The sequence below is a fragment of the Artemia franciscana genome, chromosome 16, assembly GCF_032884065.1.
Source record: "Artemia franciscana chromosome 16, ASM3288406v1, whole genome shotgun sequence".
NCBI lineage: Eukaryota > Metazoa > Arthropoda > Branchiopoda > Anostraca > Artemiidae > Artemia > Artemia franciscana.
This window is the reverse complement of record NC_088878.1, coordinates 8,786,019-8,807,769: the sequence shown is the minus strand read 5'-3', so window position 1 is coordinate 8,807,769 and position 21,751 is coordinate 8,786,019. Positions and strand designations below refer to the sequence as shown.

At 35.9% G+C, this 21,751-nt stretch overlaps 1 protein-coding gene across 1 annotated transcript in view; it reads left to right on the top strand.

Annotated features, from left to right (window-relative positions):
* LOC136037015 (cullin-4B-like) overlaps positions 1 to 21,751 on the top strand; it is a 169,415-nt gene that overhangs the window by 135,148 nt on the left and 12,516 nt on the right. The window contains exon 11 of the mRNA XM_065719430.1: positions 14,616 to 14,796. Coding sequence (XP_065575502.1) covers positions 14,616 to 14,796 — 181 coding nt within the window. The remainder of the gene's footprint in view (positions 1 to 14,615; positions 14,797 to 21,751) is intronic.

Genomic DNA, 21,751 nt, shown 5'->3' with positions numbered 1-21,751 from the left:
CCTTTTTTTACGTCCCTGATGGAATTTAATTAAGTATGAAAATGAGGGTGATTTATTATTATGATTTCTCAATAATTTAGTATTTGAAGGGCCATCCACGAATATAATAGTGGTCTAAAGTAATACAATGTTTGCGAAGATAAACCTTCGAGTTAAGATTAGAACATTGGCTCTCCAATATTGGCGCTTCGAAAACCTGAGGAAGGTTTCTAAGACCAAACGAAAAGCTGTTTTTTTCCGAATGGTGTGGGAAGAGGTTATAAGGAAGTATTTAAGTGAAATTGACCTTCATGTGATTGGGTAAAGAGTGAAGCTTTGAATAGATTAGGGTGGATGTAGAGCGTTTGCAGCTGCGTTACCGTTAGGTAGATTGATGCTGCCATGAGTTGTTTGAAATAGTAGCAGTTGCAGTTCATGTACAGATAAAACTTGGTGTTATAGCGCACAAAGATTATGCAAAAGTACACATATATATAAGATATATTAATAAGAAATATAAAAAAAATACTACCGACTCAGTGGGATATTTATTAATTATTTACCCTATGTTGTCATGTAAAAATAGTTCGAAAATCGCAACAATTTTGCTGTCAGAAATGTGAAAAAATTTGGAAAATTTTTGTATCTGTCATGAGTGTTTTTTCTTGCGTTTGAGCACACCCAAGCTTGCTGTCTAGTTTTGAAGCTCATCTCTGGTAAATGTGTATTCAAACACATATTTATATTACAAATTTCATTACAGTCATTTTAAACAAGCTATTTTTTTAACGAAATAAAAACTAAAGGTTTTAAAACTTCATTATTTATTGGTGTTTTCCTTATATTTTTCCTTATATTAATCTATTATACTTAGTTTGCATTAATAATTATTTACTAATGAGTAGCAATGTTAGATGATAGAAAAGGTTTTGTATGGATTGTATGGATAAAGGCATAATGTGGATAATCCACAGTGGATTATTCCACTTTGCCATTTTTGATTGCTCCATCTCCGGATCTCTGAGATCTCCGGATCACGTGGATCTCTGGATCACGTATCTCTGAGATTTCCTATCGTGTTGATTTGAAACAATTGAATCAAATACAATTTGAAATGGAATGTAGAAAAGTTTAAATAAAACGGTTGTATTTATACATTTGGACATGGATTGTAAATACAAATTTTAATACATTTTAACTGAACCCAAATTTTTAAATCTATATGTGTGTGTCAGTAATAAAAAAGTGTTGTTATGTTGAATATAGAACCGCAAAGTCACCACTATTATATCCTCGAGGAAAAAGTAATTTATGTAAGTAAAGAGTGACTAGACAGACAAATAATACAATTTACAAGAGAGGGCCTGAAGCCAACTTTCCCCCTCGTCTCTTATGTATATTACGATATAATTCGCTTTGCTTGAAAAACTAATATAAAAAAGACATAAACGCGAAATGTATTCATTTCATAAATAAAGATATTAAACTTGCATGTTTTCAAGCTGTCTTCAGTTTATAAGCTCAATTTTCATGTATAGGGACAGTGGTAGATTGTTGAAAACATTATGAAATATCAAATAAACGTATTCGGTAATCCTAAATTAATTTGCTATCTCAGAATTTTGTTCTGTATCAGTTCTTCCCTTTCGAAGCGAAACAGAAAAAAAACCACGGCCTTAAATGACCATTAATTTGGGATCATCGCCCCTTGTTGGCTGAAAAAAAAAAATCCAGCTACTGACCGTGTTACAGGAAAAACATGAAACTTTTAGCGTTGGAGAGGTGACATTGAAATGTTCAGAAAAAGGGTTTTCCAAACTTTCAAGTTACTGGTTTTGTAGTTATCTAATTACTTCTTCGTAGCGTTCCCCCCTTTTTTGCCAAGCCAAAAGGATTTCCAATGCAAATTGCTGTTTGGGGATAACCATAATCATTTGAAATAAAACCATATTTGTAATCAATGCGAAAGGTAGAATATTTTTGCCTATCCCCCCTCGTTGTGCGCTCTATTTTTCAATTTGGTGTTCTATGGGACGTGGTTTGCTCTTCGATACTTGTTGATTGACGCTTTGAGAGGTACGATTTCTCCTGAGGGTTACTGCTCTGTTTCGTTTAGTTAAGCGGATTTTCTAATGCAAATTGCTCTTTTGGATAACTCTAATCGGAACAAAAGCCTTTTTTCGCCAGCGTATAAAGTAGAATATGTTGTGTTGTACATTTTCCTCTTACTCTCAAGTTTTCAGTTTGATAAGATAAAGTTGTATTTTCGAAATGGCACTCATAAGCAAACTTTGCAAAACGGTCATTTCTTCTCAAAAAAAATTTATAGCAATGCCATAAAAACAAAAATTTTAAGAAACAGAAATACTGAAAGGAAAACCACAATTAAAGCCCGTCCACTACAACAGATTTGAAAAAAAAAATTATACAAACCATTCAACAAACTAAAATAACTTTCAAAGTCAGTCAAAAGTAAAAAAAATAAACTAAAAATTGCAAAGCATAATAACCAGATTTTTAAAACGCAGTTAACATTGGACGAAAAAAGTGGTATAAACCTCCTCTTACACAATACGTTTTGCTGTAATTACATCTGTCATTAAATCTGTGCTTTTAAATTTATGCTCTGGGTGGTGACTCCTTAACGGGCTTTGATGGGAAAGGGAATAATTGTTACGTTTGAGGATAGATATAAACCAAATTAGATACAAAAAAAGGCTGTCATATAGGGTGACCAAACATACTTTTTTCTAAAGATGATCGTAAGACTTTGAATTGGGTAGTGACTTGCGTATTCCGGTACCATAGAAGCAGATGAAGCAAATTTTTCACAGACAGAAAAATATTGATGTAATTAAGTTATGGTCAGTTTATTGAGAAGTTTTCAGAAGGGTGTTGCATGTAGTATCTGAGGAAGAGCGACAATGTTGAATAGACTTTGTACGATTTGTACGGAGTTTGTACGATAACGATTGAAACGTAAAACGCTAAAATCCGGCGTTTATATTGGTCAAGAATAAATTTTTGGGTGTGGAGGATTGATGAACCTGTAGTTAGACCTAGATAAATTAAGGGACCAAAGGGCTGAACAGAGCTAGAACTGAGGGTTAGGATGAAAATACAGGAATTAGTTTTTCATTAAATTGAGGATATTTGATCATGAAGACTTGGATTGAAGTCCAGCTTTCTGATATTCAGCTTCTAGGATTTTGAAAATTTTAAAGCGTTGCACACTTTTTTGAGTTGCTCTATAAATATTCCAAGAGCTTGCATGATTTTGCTTCCTATTGGACAGGGGAGGCTACTCTTTAGTACGTGTAGATTAAGCTGCATTTCCAGATATCAAACAGTTCGTGGTAACAATCTGTAGTAAGGAGCGACCCGGCTCAATAGTAAGCAAAACTCTATAAAACGGAATTTTGATACCAATATTTACATTAAAAGAACCGCATTTTAATGCTGATTCTAAATATAGAAGTTTCATCAAGTTTAGACTTACTCATCAAAAGTTACGAGCCTGAGAAAATCTGCCCTATTTTAGAAAATAGGGTGAAACACCCCCTAAAAGTCATAGAATCTTAATGAAAATCACACCATCAGATTCAGCGTATCAGAGAACCCTATCGTACAAGTTCCAAGATCCTATCTACAAAAATGTGGAATTTTGTATTATTTGCCAGAAGACAAATCACGGATGCGTGTTTTTTTTTTTTTTTTTTTTTTTTTTTTTTTTTTTTTTTTTTTTTTTTTTTTTTTTTTTAGGGGTGATTGTATTGACCCAGTGGTCCTAGAATTTTGAATTTTGCGAGAGGGCTCATTCGAACGGAAGTGAAAAGTTCTAGTGCCGTTTTTAAGTGACCAAAAAAATCGGAGGGCACCTATGCCCCCTCCCACCCTCATTTTTTTCCCAAAGTAGTCGGATCAAAATTCTGAGATAGCCATTTTATTCAAAGTGGTCGAAATACCTTATAAATATGTCTCTGGGGACAACTTACTCCCCCACAGTCCCCGTGGGAGGGGCTACAAGTTGCAAATTTTGACCAGTGTTTGCATATATTAATGGTAATTGGGAAATGTAGAGATGTTTTCAGGGGGGTTTTTTGGTTGGGAGGGGGGGTAGAGAAGAAGGGGTTATGTGGGGGAAATTTTCCATGGAGGAATTTGTCATGGGGGAAGAAGATTTCCATAAAGGGGGCTCAGCATTTTCTAGCATTATTTAAAAAAAACAATGAGAAAATAAATATGAAAAAGTTTTTTTCAACTGGAAGTATGGAGTAGCATTAAAACTTAAAACGAACAAAAAATATTACGCATATAAGGGGTTCACTTCCTCCTAATACCTCACTCTTTACGCTAAAGGATTCTTAGTAATTTCAACTATTTATTCTACGGCCTTTGTGATTCAGAGGACAAAATTTAAGCTTTAATGCAAAGAGTTATTGACGAGGTATTGACGAGTGGGCGAACCTTCTCATATACGTAATAAAAACATACGAACATAGAAGTTTGTTACGTAAGCTAATTCATAAGTTACGTATATCTTTTACTAATGAAAACGTTCGTAAAAACTAAAAGTTCTGGTTGCCTTTTTAAGTAACCAAAAAATTGGAGAGCAACTGGGCTTCCTTCCCCTCCTTTTTTCGCAAAATCATTCGATCAAAACTATGGGAAAGCCGTTTATCCAAATAAATAAATATGCAAATTTCGCTTTAATTATTCATCTGCGGAGAGCCGAAATCAAAACATGGATTAACTGAAAGTAAGGAGCGACATTAAAACTTAAAACGAACAGAAATTACCCCGTATAAGAAAGGGGCTGCTTCTTCTTCAACGCCCTGCTCTTTACGCTAAAGTTTTTACTGTTTTCAAAAAGTAGAGTTGAGAGAAAGAGTCAAACTTTAGCGTAAAAAGCAGGGCGTTGAAGAAGAAGCAGCCCCTTTCATATAGGGGGTCATTTCTGTTCGTTTTAAGTTTTAATATCGCTCCTTACTTTCAGTTAAAAACACTTGTTTTTTTATTTAATAAGTAGGAGAGGGCACCTGAGCAACAGAAAATGTGTTTTTAATTACTAATTTCCTTTCCGGGTTATACCTGGCTTCTTGTATTAGTCAATGGGGCCCTTAACTGACTGCAACGAATTGTTGCATAAACATTTGTGTTTGGGTTATTACTGAAAATATTTTTTGTTCTTTTGTGTTTTATGTCCGAGAGTATTTATATAAACATGCAAGGGGTAATGGAAATTACTTAGGTTATCCTTTTTATACGGACCATTGTCTTTTACTGTTCTTGCAAATATAGGGAAACTTTTTCTGGCTCCTTGAGATTCCTCTAAACACAGGTTTTGCACCTCTGTTTTGCAACATTATAAAATGTTTATATGAAGTGCGCCAGACCTGGTTAGACCAGTTCCGGTTGAACCAGACCAGTTACCTGGGTTATCCTTTTTATACGGACCATTGTCTTTTACTGTTCTTGCAAATATAAGGAAACTTTTTCTGGCTCCTTGAGATTCCTCTTAACACAGGTTTTGCACCTCTGTTTTCCAACATTATAAAATGTTTATATAGAGTGCGCCTTCATGTTTTCTTTGTTTCGATCGTTGAACTTACATATTTTGATTGGTATTTAATTTTCCTAGCCGCTGTCTTATTATTCAAGGATAACTTTAAGAATTTAAACCGACCTTCATCCTCCTAAGCAGGATAAGCAACATGCATCTGACCTTTACCTCCATAGTGTTTGGTTTTAGTATTAACCTACTGGCTGAGCCTACATAATGCAGTAGTATAGTATTTCGTAATTTCTGTTGATAACCAATCACTGCATGTATGTTTCGGAGAGCGGGGATTTTTGAAAAAAGAACAGGTTAATGCTATGAAAATTATGGGAGAAATCAGCAGCTTGGGAATTTTACCCAGGCTCTAAGCCCACTCGATGGGTACGTGCCTTGCGTGAAACTATGAGTATTATAGGCAGTTAATAAAGATTCAATGGTTAACTAGCTGAATTTCGACATCTGCTTTAGGTAGGATTTGAATCGGACATGTGCACAAGACTTTATTTCGAATATTCTTTTAACTTCAAAAGAACGTCAACTCTACGAAAAATGTAGGAAATGATGATAAAGTCATTATATTTTGGGTTTGGTACTCTTAATTGAACGACACGATTCAACTGGCGCCAAAATTCCGCTTGTTTAGTTCTGTTCCTAAATGACTGTCCTAATTAGTCGCAGAAGTGCAATATAATATCCTTATTAAAAACTGTTGTTTTCTTATGGGCGACTAGCAGTAGGCTACCTCCATGACTCATGACTACCTACATGACTCATGGCTACCTCCAAAAGGTCTGGTTTTATTAGTAGCCTACTGGCGAAGCCTGCGTATTTTGGTCGCATAGTCACACAGTTACATAAGACATGCAGTTATATTATTTTATAAATACCAAGGACTTGAATAAATTAAGCAGAAACTTAAGCAACCAGGTTTATCTAAAAAAAAATTGGAAAAATCTGGAGTCCATTTCTTGATGTAAAGCACCTTCGATCACAGTCATGCGGATTTTGGCATTAGTGGTTGCAGAGGCGTTCCTAGGGTTGGTGGTGCCTGGGGAAAATAATTTACAATGCCCCCTTCCGACTCAAACAGAAGCAAAAAAAGACCGAACAAAAATAAGAAATTTGGTCAAAATGGGCAATTCCCCAGCTGCGCCCCCCCAGCAACGGCACCTGGGTATACTACCCCCTTTGCCCTCCTTCCTCTTGTGGGTGCCAAATAAAAAAAATGTGGGTGAAAATCAATAGGGTATTTATATTTGAACTTTGATGAGCGAAAATCTTTGTTGTTTAACTTATTCATCTATTAGTTTTGCCTATGTATTTTCACAAGTTTTTTTAACTGAAAGTAAGGAGCAACATAACTTAAAACAAACAGAAATTATTCCGTATAGTAAAGGGGTTGTCCCCTCGTCAACACCTCACTCTTTACGCTAAAGTTTGACTCTTTGTCACAACTGTACTTTTTAAAACCATAAAAAAACTTTAGCGTAAAGAGCGAGGTGTTTAGGAGGGGACAATCCCTTTACTATACGGAATAATTTCTGTTCGTTTTAAGTTTTAATGTCGCTCCTTACTTTCAGTTAAAAAAAACTTTTTTTTATTTAATTTTTGAACGTTTTTGAATTAATGCATGTTTTGATTTTGACTCTCCGCACATACATAATTAAAACTAAATTTGCATATTAATGTCTTTTGGCTAAATGGCTTTTTCATAGTTTTATTCGGAAGATTTCGAGAAAAATGTAGCGGGGGAGGAGGCCTAGTTGCCCTCCAATTTTTTGATTACTTAAAAAGGCAACTAGAACTTTTAATTTTTTACGAACGTTTTCATTAGTTAAAAATATACGTAACTTACGAATTGACTTACGTAGCGAACTTCTATATTCGTATGTTTTTGTTACGTGTATGAGGGGATTCACCCCTTCGTCAATACCTCGTTCTTTATACTAAAGCTTAAATTTTGTCCCGATTCCTTAAGAATGCCCCTGAATTACAAAGGCCGTAGAATAAATAGATGAAATTACTAAAAATACTTTAAGCGTAAAGAGCGAGGTATTACGAGGAGGTGAACCCCTCATATGCGTAATAATTTCTGTTCGTTTTAAGTTTTAATGCTGCTCCTTACTTTCAGTTAAAAAAAAACTTTTCATGTTTTTTTTTTTTTTTTTTTTAATAATGCTAGAAAATCCTACGCTTCTTTCATTGAAATTCTCCTCCTCCGTGACAAATTCCTCCATGGAAAGATCCTCCCACGTAACCCCCCTTCAACTTCTCCCCCCCAACCAAAAAAAAATCCCTGTGAAAACGTCTGTACACTTCCCAATAACCATTACTATATGTAAACACTAGTCGAAGTTTTTGTAACTTGCAGCCCCTTCCACGGGGACTGTGGGCGAGTAAGCCGGCCCAAAGACATAGTTAATAGGTTTTTCGACTATGATCAATAAAATGGCTATCTCAGAATTTTGATTTTGGGAAAAATGAGCGTGGGAGGGGGCCTAGGTGCCCTCCAATTTTTTTTGGTCAATTAAAAAGGGCACTAGAACTTTTAATTTCCGTTAGAGTGAGCCCTCTTGCGACATTCTAGGACCACTGAGTCGATACAATCACCCATGGGGAAAAAACAACAAATAAACACGCATCCGTGATCTGTCTTCTGGCAAAAAATGCAAAATTTAACATTTTTGTAGATAGGAACTTGAAACTTCTACATTAGGGTTTTCTGATACGCTGAATCTGATGGTGTGGTTTTTGTTAAGATTGTATGACTTTTAGGGGGTTTCCCCCCCCCCATTTTCTAAAATAAGGCGAGTTTTCTCAGGCTCGTAATTTTTGATGGATAAGAATTTCATTTTTTTAGACTTTCGGTTACTATTGAGCCGGTTCCCTCCTTACTACAGATCGTTATCACGAATTGTTTGATAATTTCGGAATAATAGAAGAGAAGATTAAAAATTGTGGTTTTCAAGCATGGATAGACTTTAAATCTGGGGGGGGGGGGGACAAAAATGTTTTTATTTTGATGTCCTCGGTACTTTAAGGTTCTCAATAATAGTTTTATTGTTAACTAATTAGCACCATAGCATCAGCATATTTAGCGTGTAGTCTAATAATTGCAGTTGACTTGTAGTTAGTATTATATTCAAGGGTTACGAAAAAAAATAGCCGTATTATCAACTTATTTTGTAGAAGATCTAAAGCCTTGAATATCACAGGCTGGGTATGAACAGCCATCTTTTAGATGGCTGATCAATTTTATGAACAGCCTATTTGGTCACAATAGCAGATTTTATGAGCATCTGTCAGTTTAAAAACTAATTATCCTTCAAAGCTTGACTATTTAGTTTGGTTTGGAAGGCCTGTGAATAGAAAAAGAAACTTGTTAATTGTGTGCCTACTTTTCAAAGTTGCATTTGATTTAGCATTAGGAAGTAGACTTACAACCGATATCTTATCGATATTTTTCGCTTTAGAGTTGGATTTTTGTCTTTCTGTGTCGACTGGAATAAAAAATGGAACAAATTTTTTTGTCGTAGTTTCATATTGGAATACTTTAATAGGTACTTGTGTACTACAGCTACCACACACAAGAAGTAAAGTTATGTTAATCATAATGAAATGTACCAAAATATGATGAAAATATAATACTTAGTAACAAAATTATGTTACCTACAACAGAGAATTATGGAAAGCAGGCCGCCGAGAACGCTTTGTATTAAATACCTACCCTAAGTAACTCAATCAAATACTTAATTAAAATCTACGTGCATAGTAGTTTATCTCACTCAGGATAAGCCGATTATCTCCGAGTGTACAAAGAGAAACAGGTTTTACAACAGAACAAGAACAACAGTGTGGTCGCTATAATACACAAGTGCCCTTAAATACTATTTAACATAAATTTTACAACAGAACAAGAACAACAGTGTGGTCGCTATAATACACAAGTGCCCTTAAATACTATTTAACATAAATTTTACAACAGAACAAGAACAACAGTGTGGTCGCTATAATACACAAGTGCCCTTAAATACTATTTAACATAAATTTTACAACAGAACAAGAACAACAGTGTGGTCGCTATAATACACAAGTGCCCTTAAATACTATTTAACATAAATTTTACAACAGAACAAGAACAACAGTGTGGTCGCTATAATACACAAGTGCCCTTAAATACTATTTAACATAAATTTTACAACAGAACAAGAACAACAGTGTGGTTGCTATAATACACAAGTGCCCTTAAATACTATTTAACATAAATTTTACAACAGAACAAGAACAACAGTGTGGTCGCTATAATACACAAGTGCCCTTAAATACTATTTAACATAAATTTTACAACAGAACAAGAACAACAGTGTGGTCGCTATAATACACAAGTGCCCTTAAATACTATTTAACATAAATTTTACAACAGAACAAGAACAACAGTGTGGTCGCTATAATACACAAGTGCCCTTAAATACTATTTAACATAAATTTTACAACAGAACAAGAACAACAGTGTGGTCGCTATAATACACAAGTGCCCTTAAATACTATTTAACATAAATTTTACAACAGAACAAGAACAACAGTGTGGTCGCTATAATACACAAGTGCCCTTAAATACTATTTAACATAAATTAACCAATTTTCAGACCTTATTCGTGTAATTATTTGATTCTAATGTTCCTTACTATTTTGAATCCAGACAAATCATCTTTTTCCAGAGTTGTCATCACTTTATCTTTCATTTTGAATGGACTGCCCAAATTTTGAAATTTCTATATTGACAACGTAAACACTGGGCCTTTTTTCGTCTAACTATGGACCCGTCCAAAATATGGACGGGTCCATATTTTTTCCCGTCCAAAATATGGACGGGATGATAATATTTATCAATCAAACTCCCACTGTGTCGACAAAAATCAGACGCAGTGGCAGTATTCTTTGTCGTGTGTATGGAGAGGCTAAATCTAATGAGGCTTAAGCATTGCATTGGCTAAATTTGTCCTTGTAAGGAACTACGTGCTTTTTGGCATGAATCTGTTTTTCAGGATATTTCAAGGCTACCGGTAAATTGTTGCTCTTTTGCTGATTATTAGATTTGCTAGTTATAGGATGTAACGGCTATATGCAGGGTATAACATGTTACTAGTCAACATCTGGGGCACCATTTGTCAGACCAAAGAAAAGAAAGATTTTAATGTGGAAAAGCCTTAGAAAAAAATAACTCAAATTGTTGGGTAGGGGAAGGGGTGGTGGGTAACATGATACCTTCACTGGGGGATAAATTCTGATGAAAATCTCTGTATAAATTTGTACACTGCTTTTTTCTTACTTTTTAGAAACTGCTAAAGGTTCTTACTGTTTTAAAAATAGAGTTAAGAGAAAGAGTCAAACTTTAGCGTAAAGAGCGGGGCGTTGAGGAGGAAAAGCCCCTTTCAAATACCGAGTAATTTCTGTTCGTTTTAAGTTTTAATGTTGCTCCTTACTTTCATTTAAAAAACTCATTTTTTTATTTAATTTCTGCACGTTTTTGAATTAATGCATGTTTTGATCTTGGCTCTCCGCACATAAATAATCAAAACGAAATTTGCATATTAATTAATTGCAATTAATTGGGAGATTTTGAGAAAAAAGGAGCGAGGGAGGAGGCCTAGTTGCCCTCCAATTTTTTGATTACTTAAAAAAGCAACTACAACTTTTAATTTTTTACAAATGTTTTCATTGGTAAAAAATATACGTAACTTACGAATTAATTTACGTAGCGAACTTCTATATTCGTATGTTTTATTACGTGTATGAAGGGGTTCAACCCTCGTCGATACCTCGCTCTTTACACTAAAGCTTAAATTTTGTCCCGGTTCCTTAAGAATGCCCCTGAATTACAAAGGCCGTAGAATAAACAGTTGAAATTACTAAAAATACGTTAGCGTAAAGAGTGAGGTATAACGAGGAGGTAAGCTCTCATATGCGTAATAATTTTTGTTCGTTTTTAGTTTTAATGCTGCTCCTTACTTTCAGTAGAAAAAAACTTTTCATACTTATTTTTTCATTGGTTTTTTCAAATAATGCTAGAAAATCCTGCGCCCCCTTCATTTAAATTCTCTTCCCCCATGACAAGTTTCTGCATGGAAATATCCTCCCACGTAACCCCCCCCCCTCAAATCTCCCCCTAAACAAAGAAAATACCCCTGAAAACGTGTGTACACTTCCCAGTAACCATTACTATATGTAAACACAGGTCAAAGTTTGTAACTTGCAGCCCCTCCCACGGGGACTGCGGGGGAGTAAGTCGTCCCTAAAGACATGGTTATTAGGTTTCTCGACTATGGTGAATAAAATGGCTATCTCAGAATTTTGATCCGGTGACTTTTGGGAAAAAATGAGCGTGGGAGGGGGCCTAGGTGCCCTCCAATTTTTTTGGTCACTGAAAAAGGGCACTAGAACTTTTGATTTCCGTTAGCATGTCTCGCGACATTATGGGACCACTCAGTCGATACGATCACCCCTGGGAAAAAAAAAATAAATAAACACGCATCCGTGATCTGTCTTCTGGCCAAAAATGCGAAATTCCACATTTTTGTAGATAGGAGCTTGAAACTTCTACATTAGGGTTCTCTGATACGCTGAATCTAATGGTGTGATTTTCGTTAAGATTGTATGACTTTTAGGGGGGTTTTCCCCTATTTTCTAAAATGGGGCAAATTTTCTCAGGCTCGTAACCTTTGATGGGTATAAATGACCTTGATAAAACTTACATATTTAAAATCAGCATTAAAATGCGATTCTTTTGATGTAACTATTGGTATGAAAATATCATTCTTTAGAGTTTCGGTTACCATTGAGCCGGGTCGCTCCCTACTACAGTTCGTTACCACGAACTATTTGATAACCTCAAATTCCCATAATTTACCTGCACATTGTTCAGAAATCGAGGGTTTTTTTTTCTAAAGATAATTCCCACTTTTTCTTTTATTGTAGTGCAAAATGGTCTACGTTTTACATTCCTGATAACCACTTTCCACTTTTCAAGTGCTGTCTTCTTACAGATTTTCTCTAGAAATATCACACTAGTCTGAAACCCACAGATTTTCTGAAAAATTTGTGTGTATTTTATTATATATAATTTGATAAAACGTAAATGACGCTATTATTTTATCATTGTACATCATTTCACATTCTATTATAATATATTTCGTGATAGAAAGTATCCTATATGCTATTATTGAATAATTGTATGCTTTTGATAAATAAAATACAGTAACTAAAATGTAGTGACTGACACAGACTCGACCCGCTTAAAAGGTGTGATGTTACATATGTAATTGGACTTGAAGTTCTTTCAAGTGTTTTTTTTTGGGGGGGGGGGGTCACATTATACAACCTGTTTAAATAAAAGATTAGTTCACGTTACTTCAGCTGAGGGTGTCTTGTGATTTAATTAATTGAGCCACCGTGCAACGGTTATTCGACCTTCTAGTAGTGGCGCCATCTACTATCTGTTTATTCAATTGATTTGTTTATTTGTCTGTAAATTGATGAAAAAAAGGAATCTATCTCTATATATGCTTTCATGTATTATTTTTCTCCGCGCATATTCCATGAAAGAGGTGGTCATATAAACTAGGTGGGGAGCTCTTTCCTTTGGTAGTTGAAAGTTCTAGTCCCCTTTTAAGGGCAAAAAAAATATTGGAGGGCACCCAACCCCCTCTTTGGCCTTTTTTGCTTCCTTCCCCCTCTATCTCTGAGATCGCCACTATCCCCTTTTAAGGGCCAAAAAATATTGGAAGGCACCCAGCCCCCTCTTTGGCCTTTTTTGCTTCCCTCACCCTCTATCTCTGAGATCGCCACTATCCCCTTTTAAGGGCCAAAAAATATAGGAGGGCACCCAACCCCCTCTTTGGCCTTTTTTGCTTCCCTCTCCCTCTATCTCTGAGATCCCCACTATCCTCTTTTAAGGGCCAAAAAATATTGGAGGGCACCCAGGCCCCTCTTTGGCCTTTTTTTGCTTCCTTCCCCCTCTATCTCTGAGATCGCCACTATCCCCTTTTAAGGGCCAAAAAATATTGGAAGGCACCCAGCCCCCTCTTTGGCCTTTTTTGCTTCCCTCACCCTCTATCTCTGAGATCGCCACTATCCCCTTTTAAGGGCCAAAAAATATAGGAGGGCACCCAACCCCCTCTTTGGCCTTTTTTGCTTCCCTCTCCCTCTATCTCTGAGATCCCCACTATCCTCTTTTAAGGGCCAAAAAATATTGGAGGGCACCCAGGCCCCTCTTTGGCCTTTTTTTTGCTTCCCTCTCCCTCTATCTCTGAGATCGCCACTACTTCTAAAGCGCCGGGGGCAGTAGTCTTAACGAACATAGATTCCCCGCTGTTCATTCATTGATTTCGGTAGAAAAGGCGGCTGTGTTTGTTCTTGGTTGTCCGATCAGCTCGCGACTATATGTCAACATTGGACGAATCGTGTGAAAGGGCTTACTGCTCTTTCCTCGGGGACTCTGGGGGTGATGTCATCTTCAAAGACAAATCCTCAAAATGCCTCAAAGGTATGCTGACCATGCTGAATCAAATGACTATCTCAAAATTTTGATCATATGTCTTGAGGGGAAAAGGGGCATGTGAGAGGGGACTAGTTTACACGTCAATCTTTTTGGTCACTTACAAAGGCCACTAGAACTTTTGATTTCCGATCAAATGACCTCTTCCCAGTCTTTCTTCTGGCAATAAAATGCGCAATTCCACATTTTTGTACATAGGAGCTTGAAACCTCACTGTTGTCTGATATATTGAACCATGGTGGTATAATTTTCATTAATATCGCTCGACGTTTTGGGGGGTGTTCCCCCCCCCCTTTTTGGAAAATCAGGCATATTTTCTGAGGCTCATACGTTTTGATGGGTAACATTATAATTTATGAAATTTAGTATTTGTAATCAGCATAAAAAGACAAATCATTTGATGTATCAGAATTCTGTTTTAAGATTTGTGGCTGCTCTTGAGCCGAGTCGCTCCTTACTTACAGTTCGTTATCACGAACTGTTTGAAACAGTCATGTTAATGACAGGGTTTTTATTTTTTAGGGTATGAAGGAGTTGCAGGTGTCACTGTACCAAGCTCTTGTCCTCATCCTATTTAACACTTCTGACGAATTAGGTTTTGCTGAGATAAAGGAGGCAACGAATATTGAGGATGGTGAGCTTCGCAGGACTCTACAATCCCTTGCCCTTGGTAAGGCCAAAGTGCTTCATAAAAATCCAAAAGGTAAGAGAATGAAAATTATTTCAAGGTTTGTTTCATGACAGAATATTGGATTTCCTATGACTATATTTAGAAATGAAAATTCAGGAAATACGTGATTGCTATTAGTACGTCTGAGATCCACCAAACAGAATCGAGATCTATCAGAGAGGAAAATTATAGAAGCACAAAGAAATAAAAAAAAAAGTAAAAAAAAAATCTAGAAAAGACGAAGGTGGGGAATATGAAAGTAAATAGTAAGTCAAATACGCGGAATCAGCTAATGAAATTTTCGTTTTATGAATTCTTTTGTTAGATTTGTTCCGTTATCTCATAGGCAGCTTACTTCTATTAAGTTGCAGAAACTGAACATATCAAATGGATAAGTATTATAGGTGGCTCAAACCCCCTGCCCCACATAAAATCCTGAATTTTCCCGAATGTTTGGCAGTTCTTGTTCGAATTTTAAATCAGTGTGTTTTTTATCGATGCCCCTCTTCCTAAAAAAAATCCTCGATTTGTGCCTACCTTTTACTACCTCCCAATAATAGGGCTCACGATGAAGCATATTTTCTTTAAATGATCTGCATCCCCCTCTATTGACGTAAATACCCACCCCCACCCCGCTTAGAAAACCAAGATATATGAGAAGCCCCAAATCCTTAAAGGTTCGAGAAAAATACGATAGTTTTCATAGGAAAAATTCTTTTCTAAGGTTTTTTTAACCGTTTCCCTTCTTTTAAAAACAGTGCAGGCTCCTTCCCTCCCCAAGCAAAATTTTTAGCATTTGTTCTTGAGTATTTTCTTCTCGGTCCGTGTTTTCATAATTCGACAAGTTTTAAGGTGCAAAGATTGGCCCTTTCGTGATGCAACCGACTGTAATTTGAATTTTTTAATGTTATGCTACTTCTCTCCGCCTTTTCCGCTGCGGAGCCAATCAGAAAACCAAGATTCTGGTATAAATAGCTCCTTTTGGCTTAACTCTTTATGCTATAGGCATAGAACCTTATATAACACCTAATCATTTGAGCCTTTGGCTGCATAGTACCACCAGCTTTGACTCTCATTCAGCTTATTTTTTCGATCGTATGACGTAGGGCTATTAACCAATTCAAGGTGGAAATCCCAATTATAGTTGATTTATAACCATGTCATTACGGTAGATTTAGTTTTCTTCTTTCGGGCCTTTGAAGGCACTTTATAGCTAAAAATATTAGCCACAAAATTCAGATTATTAAATTGGAATCCAGCGTCTATGTCTAGTTATGTAGCCGACATCTTCGGGACCAAGTTCCCGTCGCTTCTGAAATCTCGAGCTGTTTTCCATTATTCTCTTTTATATAATTTTTCCTGTTTGTATTTTCCACTTGATTCGCTGCACTGCTTACACCTGTCGAGAATATTTGAGCCTAAATAATGCGCTTTTTTCGACTATTAGACGTCCACTTTTTTGAAAAGGAGGACATCCCTATAGCCGTGTCTCTTTTAATTTTGGCTATTTTTGCCTATGGACGCGTCTATAATTTTTGTAAATTGGCCAAACTCCTGTCCCGTCATTTCTCAACCGCGAATTTCTCAATAATTTGCTAGAATATTGTTTAAGGTTAATGTTACCGGTTCATTGGGACATTCTCTTAGATGACAACGTTACAGTCCAGACACTGAAATAGAATCACCTGCTTTGTCAATAGTAACCACCCGGTCACTGTCATACTAAAATAAATAAATAAAAAAGAATAAAAAACAGTTTTTTTTTTTAATGAAAGCAAGGAGCAACATTAAAACTTACAATGAACAAAAATTACTCCGTATATGAAAAGGGCTTTTCCTCCTCAACGCCTCGCTCTTTACGCTAAAGTTTGACCCTTTCTCTTAACTCTACTTTTAAAAGAGTAAAAAACTTTAGCGTAAAGAGCGGGGCGCTGAGGAGGAAAAGCCCCTTTCATATAGGGGGTAATTTCTGTTCGTTTTAAGTTTTAATGTTGCTACTTACTTTCATTTAAAAAAACTTGTTTTTTTATTCAATTTCTGGACCTTTTTGAATTAATGCATGTTTTGATCTTGGCTCTCCGCACATAAATAATTAAAACGAAATTTGCATATTAATTAATTGCAATTAATCGGAAGATTTTGAGAAAAGGGAGCGAGGGAGGAGGCCTAGTTGCCCTCCAATTTTTGGATTACTTAAAAAAGCAACTAGAACTTTAATTTTTACAAACGTTTTCATTGGTAAAAAAATATACGTAACTTACGTAACGAGCTTCTATATTTGCATGTTTTTATTGCGTTTATGAGGGGGTTCAACCGTCGTCGATACCTCTCTCTTTACATTAAAGCTGAAATTTTGTCCCAATTCCTTAAGAATGACAAAGGCCGTAGAATAAATAGTTGAAATTACTAAAAATACTTAAGCGTAAAGAGTGAGGTATAACGAGGAGGTAAACCCTTCATATGCGCAGTAATTTTTGTTCGTTTTAAGTTTTAACGCTGCTCCTTGCTTTCAGTAGAAAAAACTTTTCATATTTTTTTTTCTTGTTTTTTCAAATAATGCTAGAAAATCCTGCGCCCCCTTCATTGAAATTCTCTTCCCCCATGAGAAGTTTCTCCATGGAAATATCCTCCCACGTAATCCCCCACTCCTCAACTCTCCCCCTAAACCAAAAAAAAATCCTCCTGAAAACGTCTGTACACTTCCCAGTAATCATTACTATATGTAAACACAGGTCAAATTTTGTAACTTGCAACCCCTCCCACGGGGACTGCAGGGGAGTAAGTCGTCCCTAGAGACATAGTTATTAGGTTTTTCGACTATGGTGAATAAAATGGCTACCTCAGAATTTTAATTCGGTGACTTTTGGGGAAAATGAGCGTGGGAGGGGGCATATGTACCCTCGAATTTTTTCGGTCACTTAAAAAGGGCACTAGAACTTTTATTTTCCGTTAGAATGAGCCCTTTCGTGACATTCTAAGACCATTTAGTCGATACGATCACCCCTGGGAAAAAAAAAACAAACAAAAAACAAACAAATAAACACGCATCCGTGATCTGTCTTCTGGCAAAAAATGCGAAATTCCACATTTTTGTAGATAGGAGCTTGAAACTTCTACAATAGGGTTCTCTGATACGCTGAATCTGATGGTGTGATTTTTGTTAAGATTCTATGACTTTTAGGGCGTGTTTCCCCCTATTTTCTAAAATAAGGCAAATTTTCTCAGGCCCGTAACTTTTGATAGGTATAACTGATCTTGATGAAACTTATATAATTAAAATCAGCAATAAAATGCGATTCTTTGGATGGAATTATTGGTATTGAAATTTCATTTTTTAGAGTTTCGTTTACTATTGAGCCGGCTCGCTCCTTACTACAGTTCGTTACAACGAACTGTTTGATAAAAAAAACTTCTTCGTCAGAGGTAATAAAAGCGGGGATAATGGGTAACGCCAATTAATAAATCTGCAGGCAAAGGACAAGTTTCGGCAAGATATAAAAATAACTGAATAAAGTGAGATTTTTCTTGTAAAAAGCCAAGAAAAAAGCTCACCCATCGCTCCAGTTTCTGAAGGGGTTGGGGATGTGTAGGGCTAAATTTGAAATTCACTTTCCACAAAAAAGCAAATAATATAAGCTGGAAATGTGCTCAAGAGCAGTAAGAAGCAACAGAATGTACTAAAAACGTTGTAATAAAATACAACATCTCTAAAGTCTTTTTCAATCAAAGCCGTCGGCTTCGAATTTTTGTGTGGGGGGAGGGGGAATCAGTAACTGTAATCGAGTGTGCTTTGATTGAAATCGTCAACATTTTTCGGCCCTTTTACAAAAAGATATTCGGGTATTTTTACTCAGCCGAGGGGTTGTTTCCATATATTTTTGGTGTACACTGATTGTTTGAACAGACCGTTAGCTTTTCCTCGTAAGCTAGGTTTTGCCCTGCAAGGAAAAATTTTAGCATTTATTTTATTATTTTTTCGTTCTTGTCACACTTTTTTTCTTTCTCATTTTTTTTTCGTTTTTAGCGTTTGCTAATTGAATATACACATTTATATTGGAGAAAACAAACGTCGGATCTAAAATGATGACTATTAGATTTTTTAACGTTTAATATATACTAAACATAACCAAACTATAATATGTACCAAACTAATATAACCAGATTGGCCAAATATAAACCAAATCTTTAATATATTGACCATTAAATATCAAAGTTGTAACCTGTTTTTTTTAAGAATATCATTAATAAAAAATAAAGTGACAAAAAGCAATCAATAAATATTGAGTTGTAATTTTCAATTACCTAAATTCTTTTTCTGGCTTACCGCCATAAAATATATCCTTTGCTGTCAGAAATGTTTTCAGAAAGGCCTAAATTTTGCTTTCGATAATTCGCTTCGTGTATGATTTGTTCGCTTGAATTTATGCGTTATATCATAAAAAATCGCATGGCCTAGGAAACAATCACTAGTTTTAGAAAAAAAACTCCTAAAATCACTAACCCAAAAAATCATTAGGTGATAAAAAAAAATCACTAGAAATAGCGATAAATCACAAGGGATGGTAACCCTACCCGTGAGTAGGACGTGGCCGACTTTAATCGCAAAAACCCGTCAAATACAAAAGTAATAACTGGTGGCTTTTTTTTATGATAGAAAATTGAAATAAAAAAACTATTGCTCAAAGTTTGATTCCGACCAGTCAATCCATGAAATATCTTCGTCTTTTGACAAATCTTTTTCACTTTTTTTTTCTTTATCACTTTTTTTTTCCTGCTGCTTATAATATCAATTTTTCTTTTCTTTTCAATCTTTTCTATAATATCAATTTTTCTTTTCTTGCTGCTTGCCTCATCGGAATTTGATGTTTGTTTATGTTTTTTATGTTTGTTTATGACTTGAAATGTCTGCTTGTTTTTGGTCTATGGCCATTGTGACATACGCTGGCTCTTTTATTTCTAGGCTCCTATCTATTGGTTAGTCAACTATTTCAGGCAACTGGCAATCATTCCAAAAATGCTCGAGTTTCGGAAATGCTTTGCCCTATACTGCCTTGAGTGTTCGACTATTGTTGTTTTCCAGTTTTTGTGATTATTGTTGACCAGAAGATGACGTTGGTCTTCATCAATGATCTCTAGCTAGCCTTGAATTAGACTGTAGTATTTTGGGTTTACTTTTAGCTAGAGCCCAGAACTGAAGAAAGAATCCTTTTATTAGGTCTTTGGTATAAGCTCCGTCATCTATAGTTATCCCTTGTTTTAAGTTATGTACTGTCTTTACTTCAATTGGTATTCCACCGAGCAATATTCCTTTGTAAGACACAGCGAGATATTGGCACGTTGAGTGGACAAAAAGTCCAAAGTTATCACCCTTAGTAATCGGCTGGCCAATTGTATTCTCATAGAACGTAAGAGGGATGTCTTCTTGATTTCTAATTGATCATTGCAGCCGAGCGATAGTTGCTGGCACCATTCCAGATGTCTTGTTACAATGTGACCTGATTTGTGAATTTTTTCCGAGAAGTTATCCAATGAAAAAAGGACTTGTGATTTTTTTGCTTCTTTCAAAATCCATTGTTCATTGGAAGATTGCCCTTTTGTCTTCTCATAGATCTGCCGCAAAGCAGGTTTATTGTAGTTCAGTTTCCGCATGTGTGGCCTTGGCAACTTCCAGCTCCTCTGGTCCCATTCAGGTCTATTGCACTTGGGTCCATAATCAAGCAGTTGGGTCCATACTCTTGGGTCAAAATAACTTGAAATTCAAATGTAAATTCAAGCGTTGAAATTTGGTTGTATCTGGCCAGTAGAAGGGGTTTGTTTTTTTTTTAGAGTGGGGAGAGAAGATCGAAGATCTAAAACGGATAAACCAAAGTGGTTAGGATTAACAACACTCGGTACTAACGTTACTAATCCAACTTTTGGATTGACCAATAGCGAGTAGTTGTTGGGTAGTTCTTACTTCAACGAGTTTAGTTGTTGAACTGCCCTATTCAAGTCAGCCTCAATGTCCCTTTTCTCTCTAACTTTTTACTGCCGTTTAAGAGAATTCAGAGATTCCTGGGATTTGTAAAGAAAGAGCCTTTAAACAGATAGAGATGGGGAACCGTGTGTAGCTATGCTGGCCTAAGGCGGCTTTGTTCTGCAATTAAATAAAAAAAAACAAGTTTTTTTTCGCTGAAAGTAAGGAGCGACATTAAAACTTAAAACGAACAGAAATTACTTCGTATATGAAAGGGGCTGCTTCCTCATCAACGCCCCGCTCTTTACGCTGAAGTTTGACTCTTTCTCTCAACTCTTCTTTTTAAAACAGTAAAAATTTTAGCATAAAGAGCGAGGCGTTGATGAGGAAGCAGCCCCTTTTACTTTCAGTTAAAAAAACTTGTTTTCTTTTTATTTATTTTCTGAACGTTTTTGAATCAATGCATGTTTTGATTTTGGCTCTCCGCAGAGGAATAATTAAAACGAAATTTGCATATTTTTTTTTGGCTAAATGGCTTTCTCATAGTTTTTATCGAATGATTTTGAGAAAAAAAGGAGCGGGGGAGGAAGCCTAATTGCCCTCCGATTTTTTGGTTACTTAAAAAGGCAACTAGAACTCCAATTTTTTTGTCACTTAAAAAGGCCACTAGAACTTTTCATTTCCGTTAGAATGAGCCCTTACGCAACATTCTAGGACCACTTGGTCGATACGATAAACCTTGGGAAAAAAAAAACAAACAAATCAACCTTATTGTAGAAGTTTCAAGCTCCTATCTACAAAAATGTGGAATTTCGCATTTTTTGCCAGAAGACAGATCACGGATGCGTGTTTATTTGTTTGTTTTTTTTTGTTTGTTTTTTTTTTTTTTTCCCCAGGGGTGATCGTATCGACTAAATGGTCTTAGAATGTCACGAAAGGGCTCATTCTAACGGAAAATAAAAGTTCGTAACTTTTGATGGGTAAGACTAAACTTGATGAAACTTATATATCTAAAATCAGCATTAAAATGCG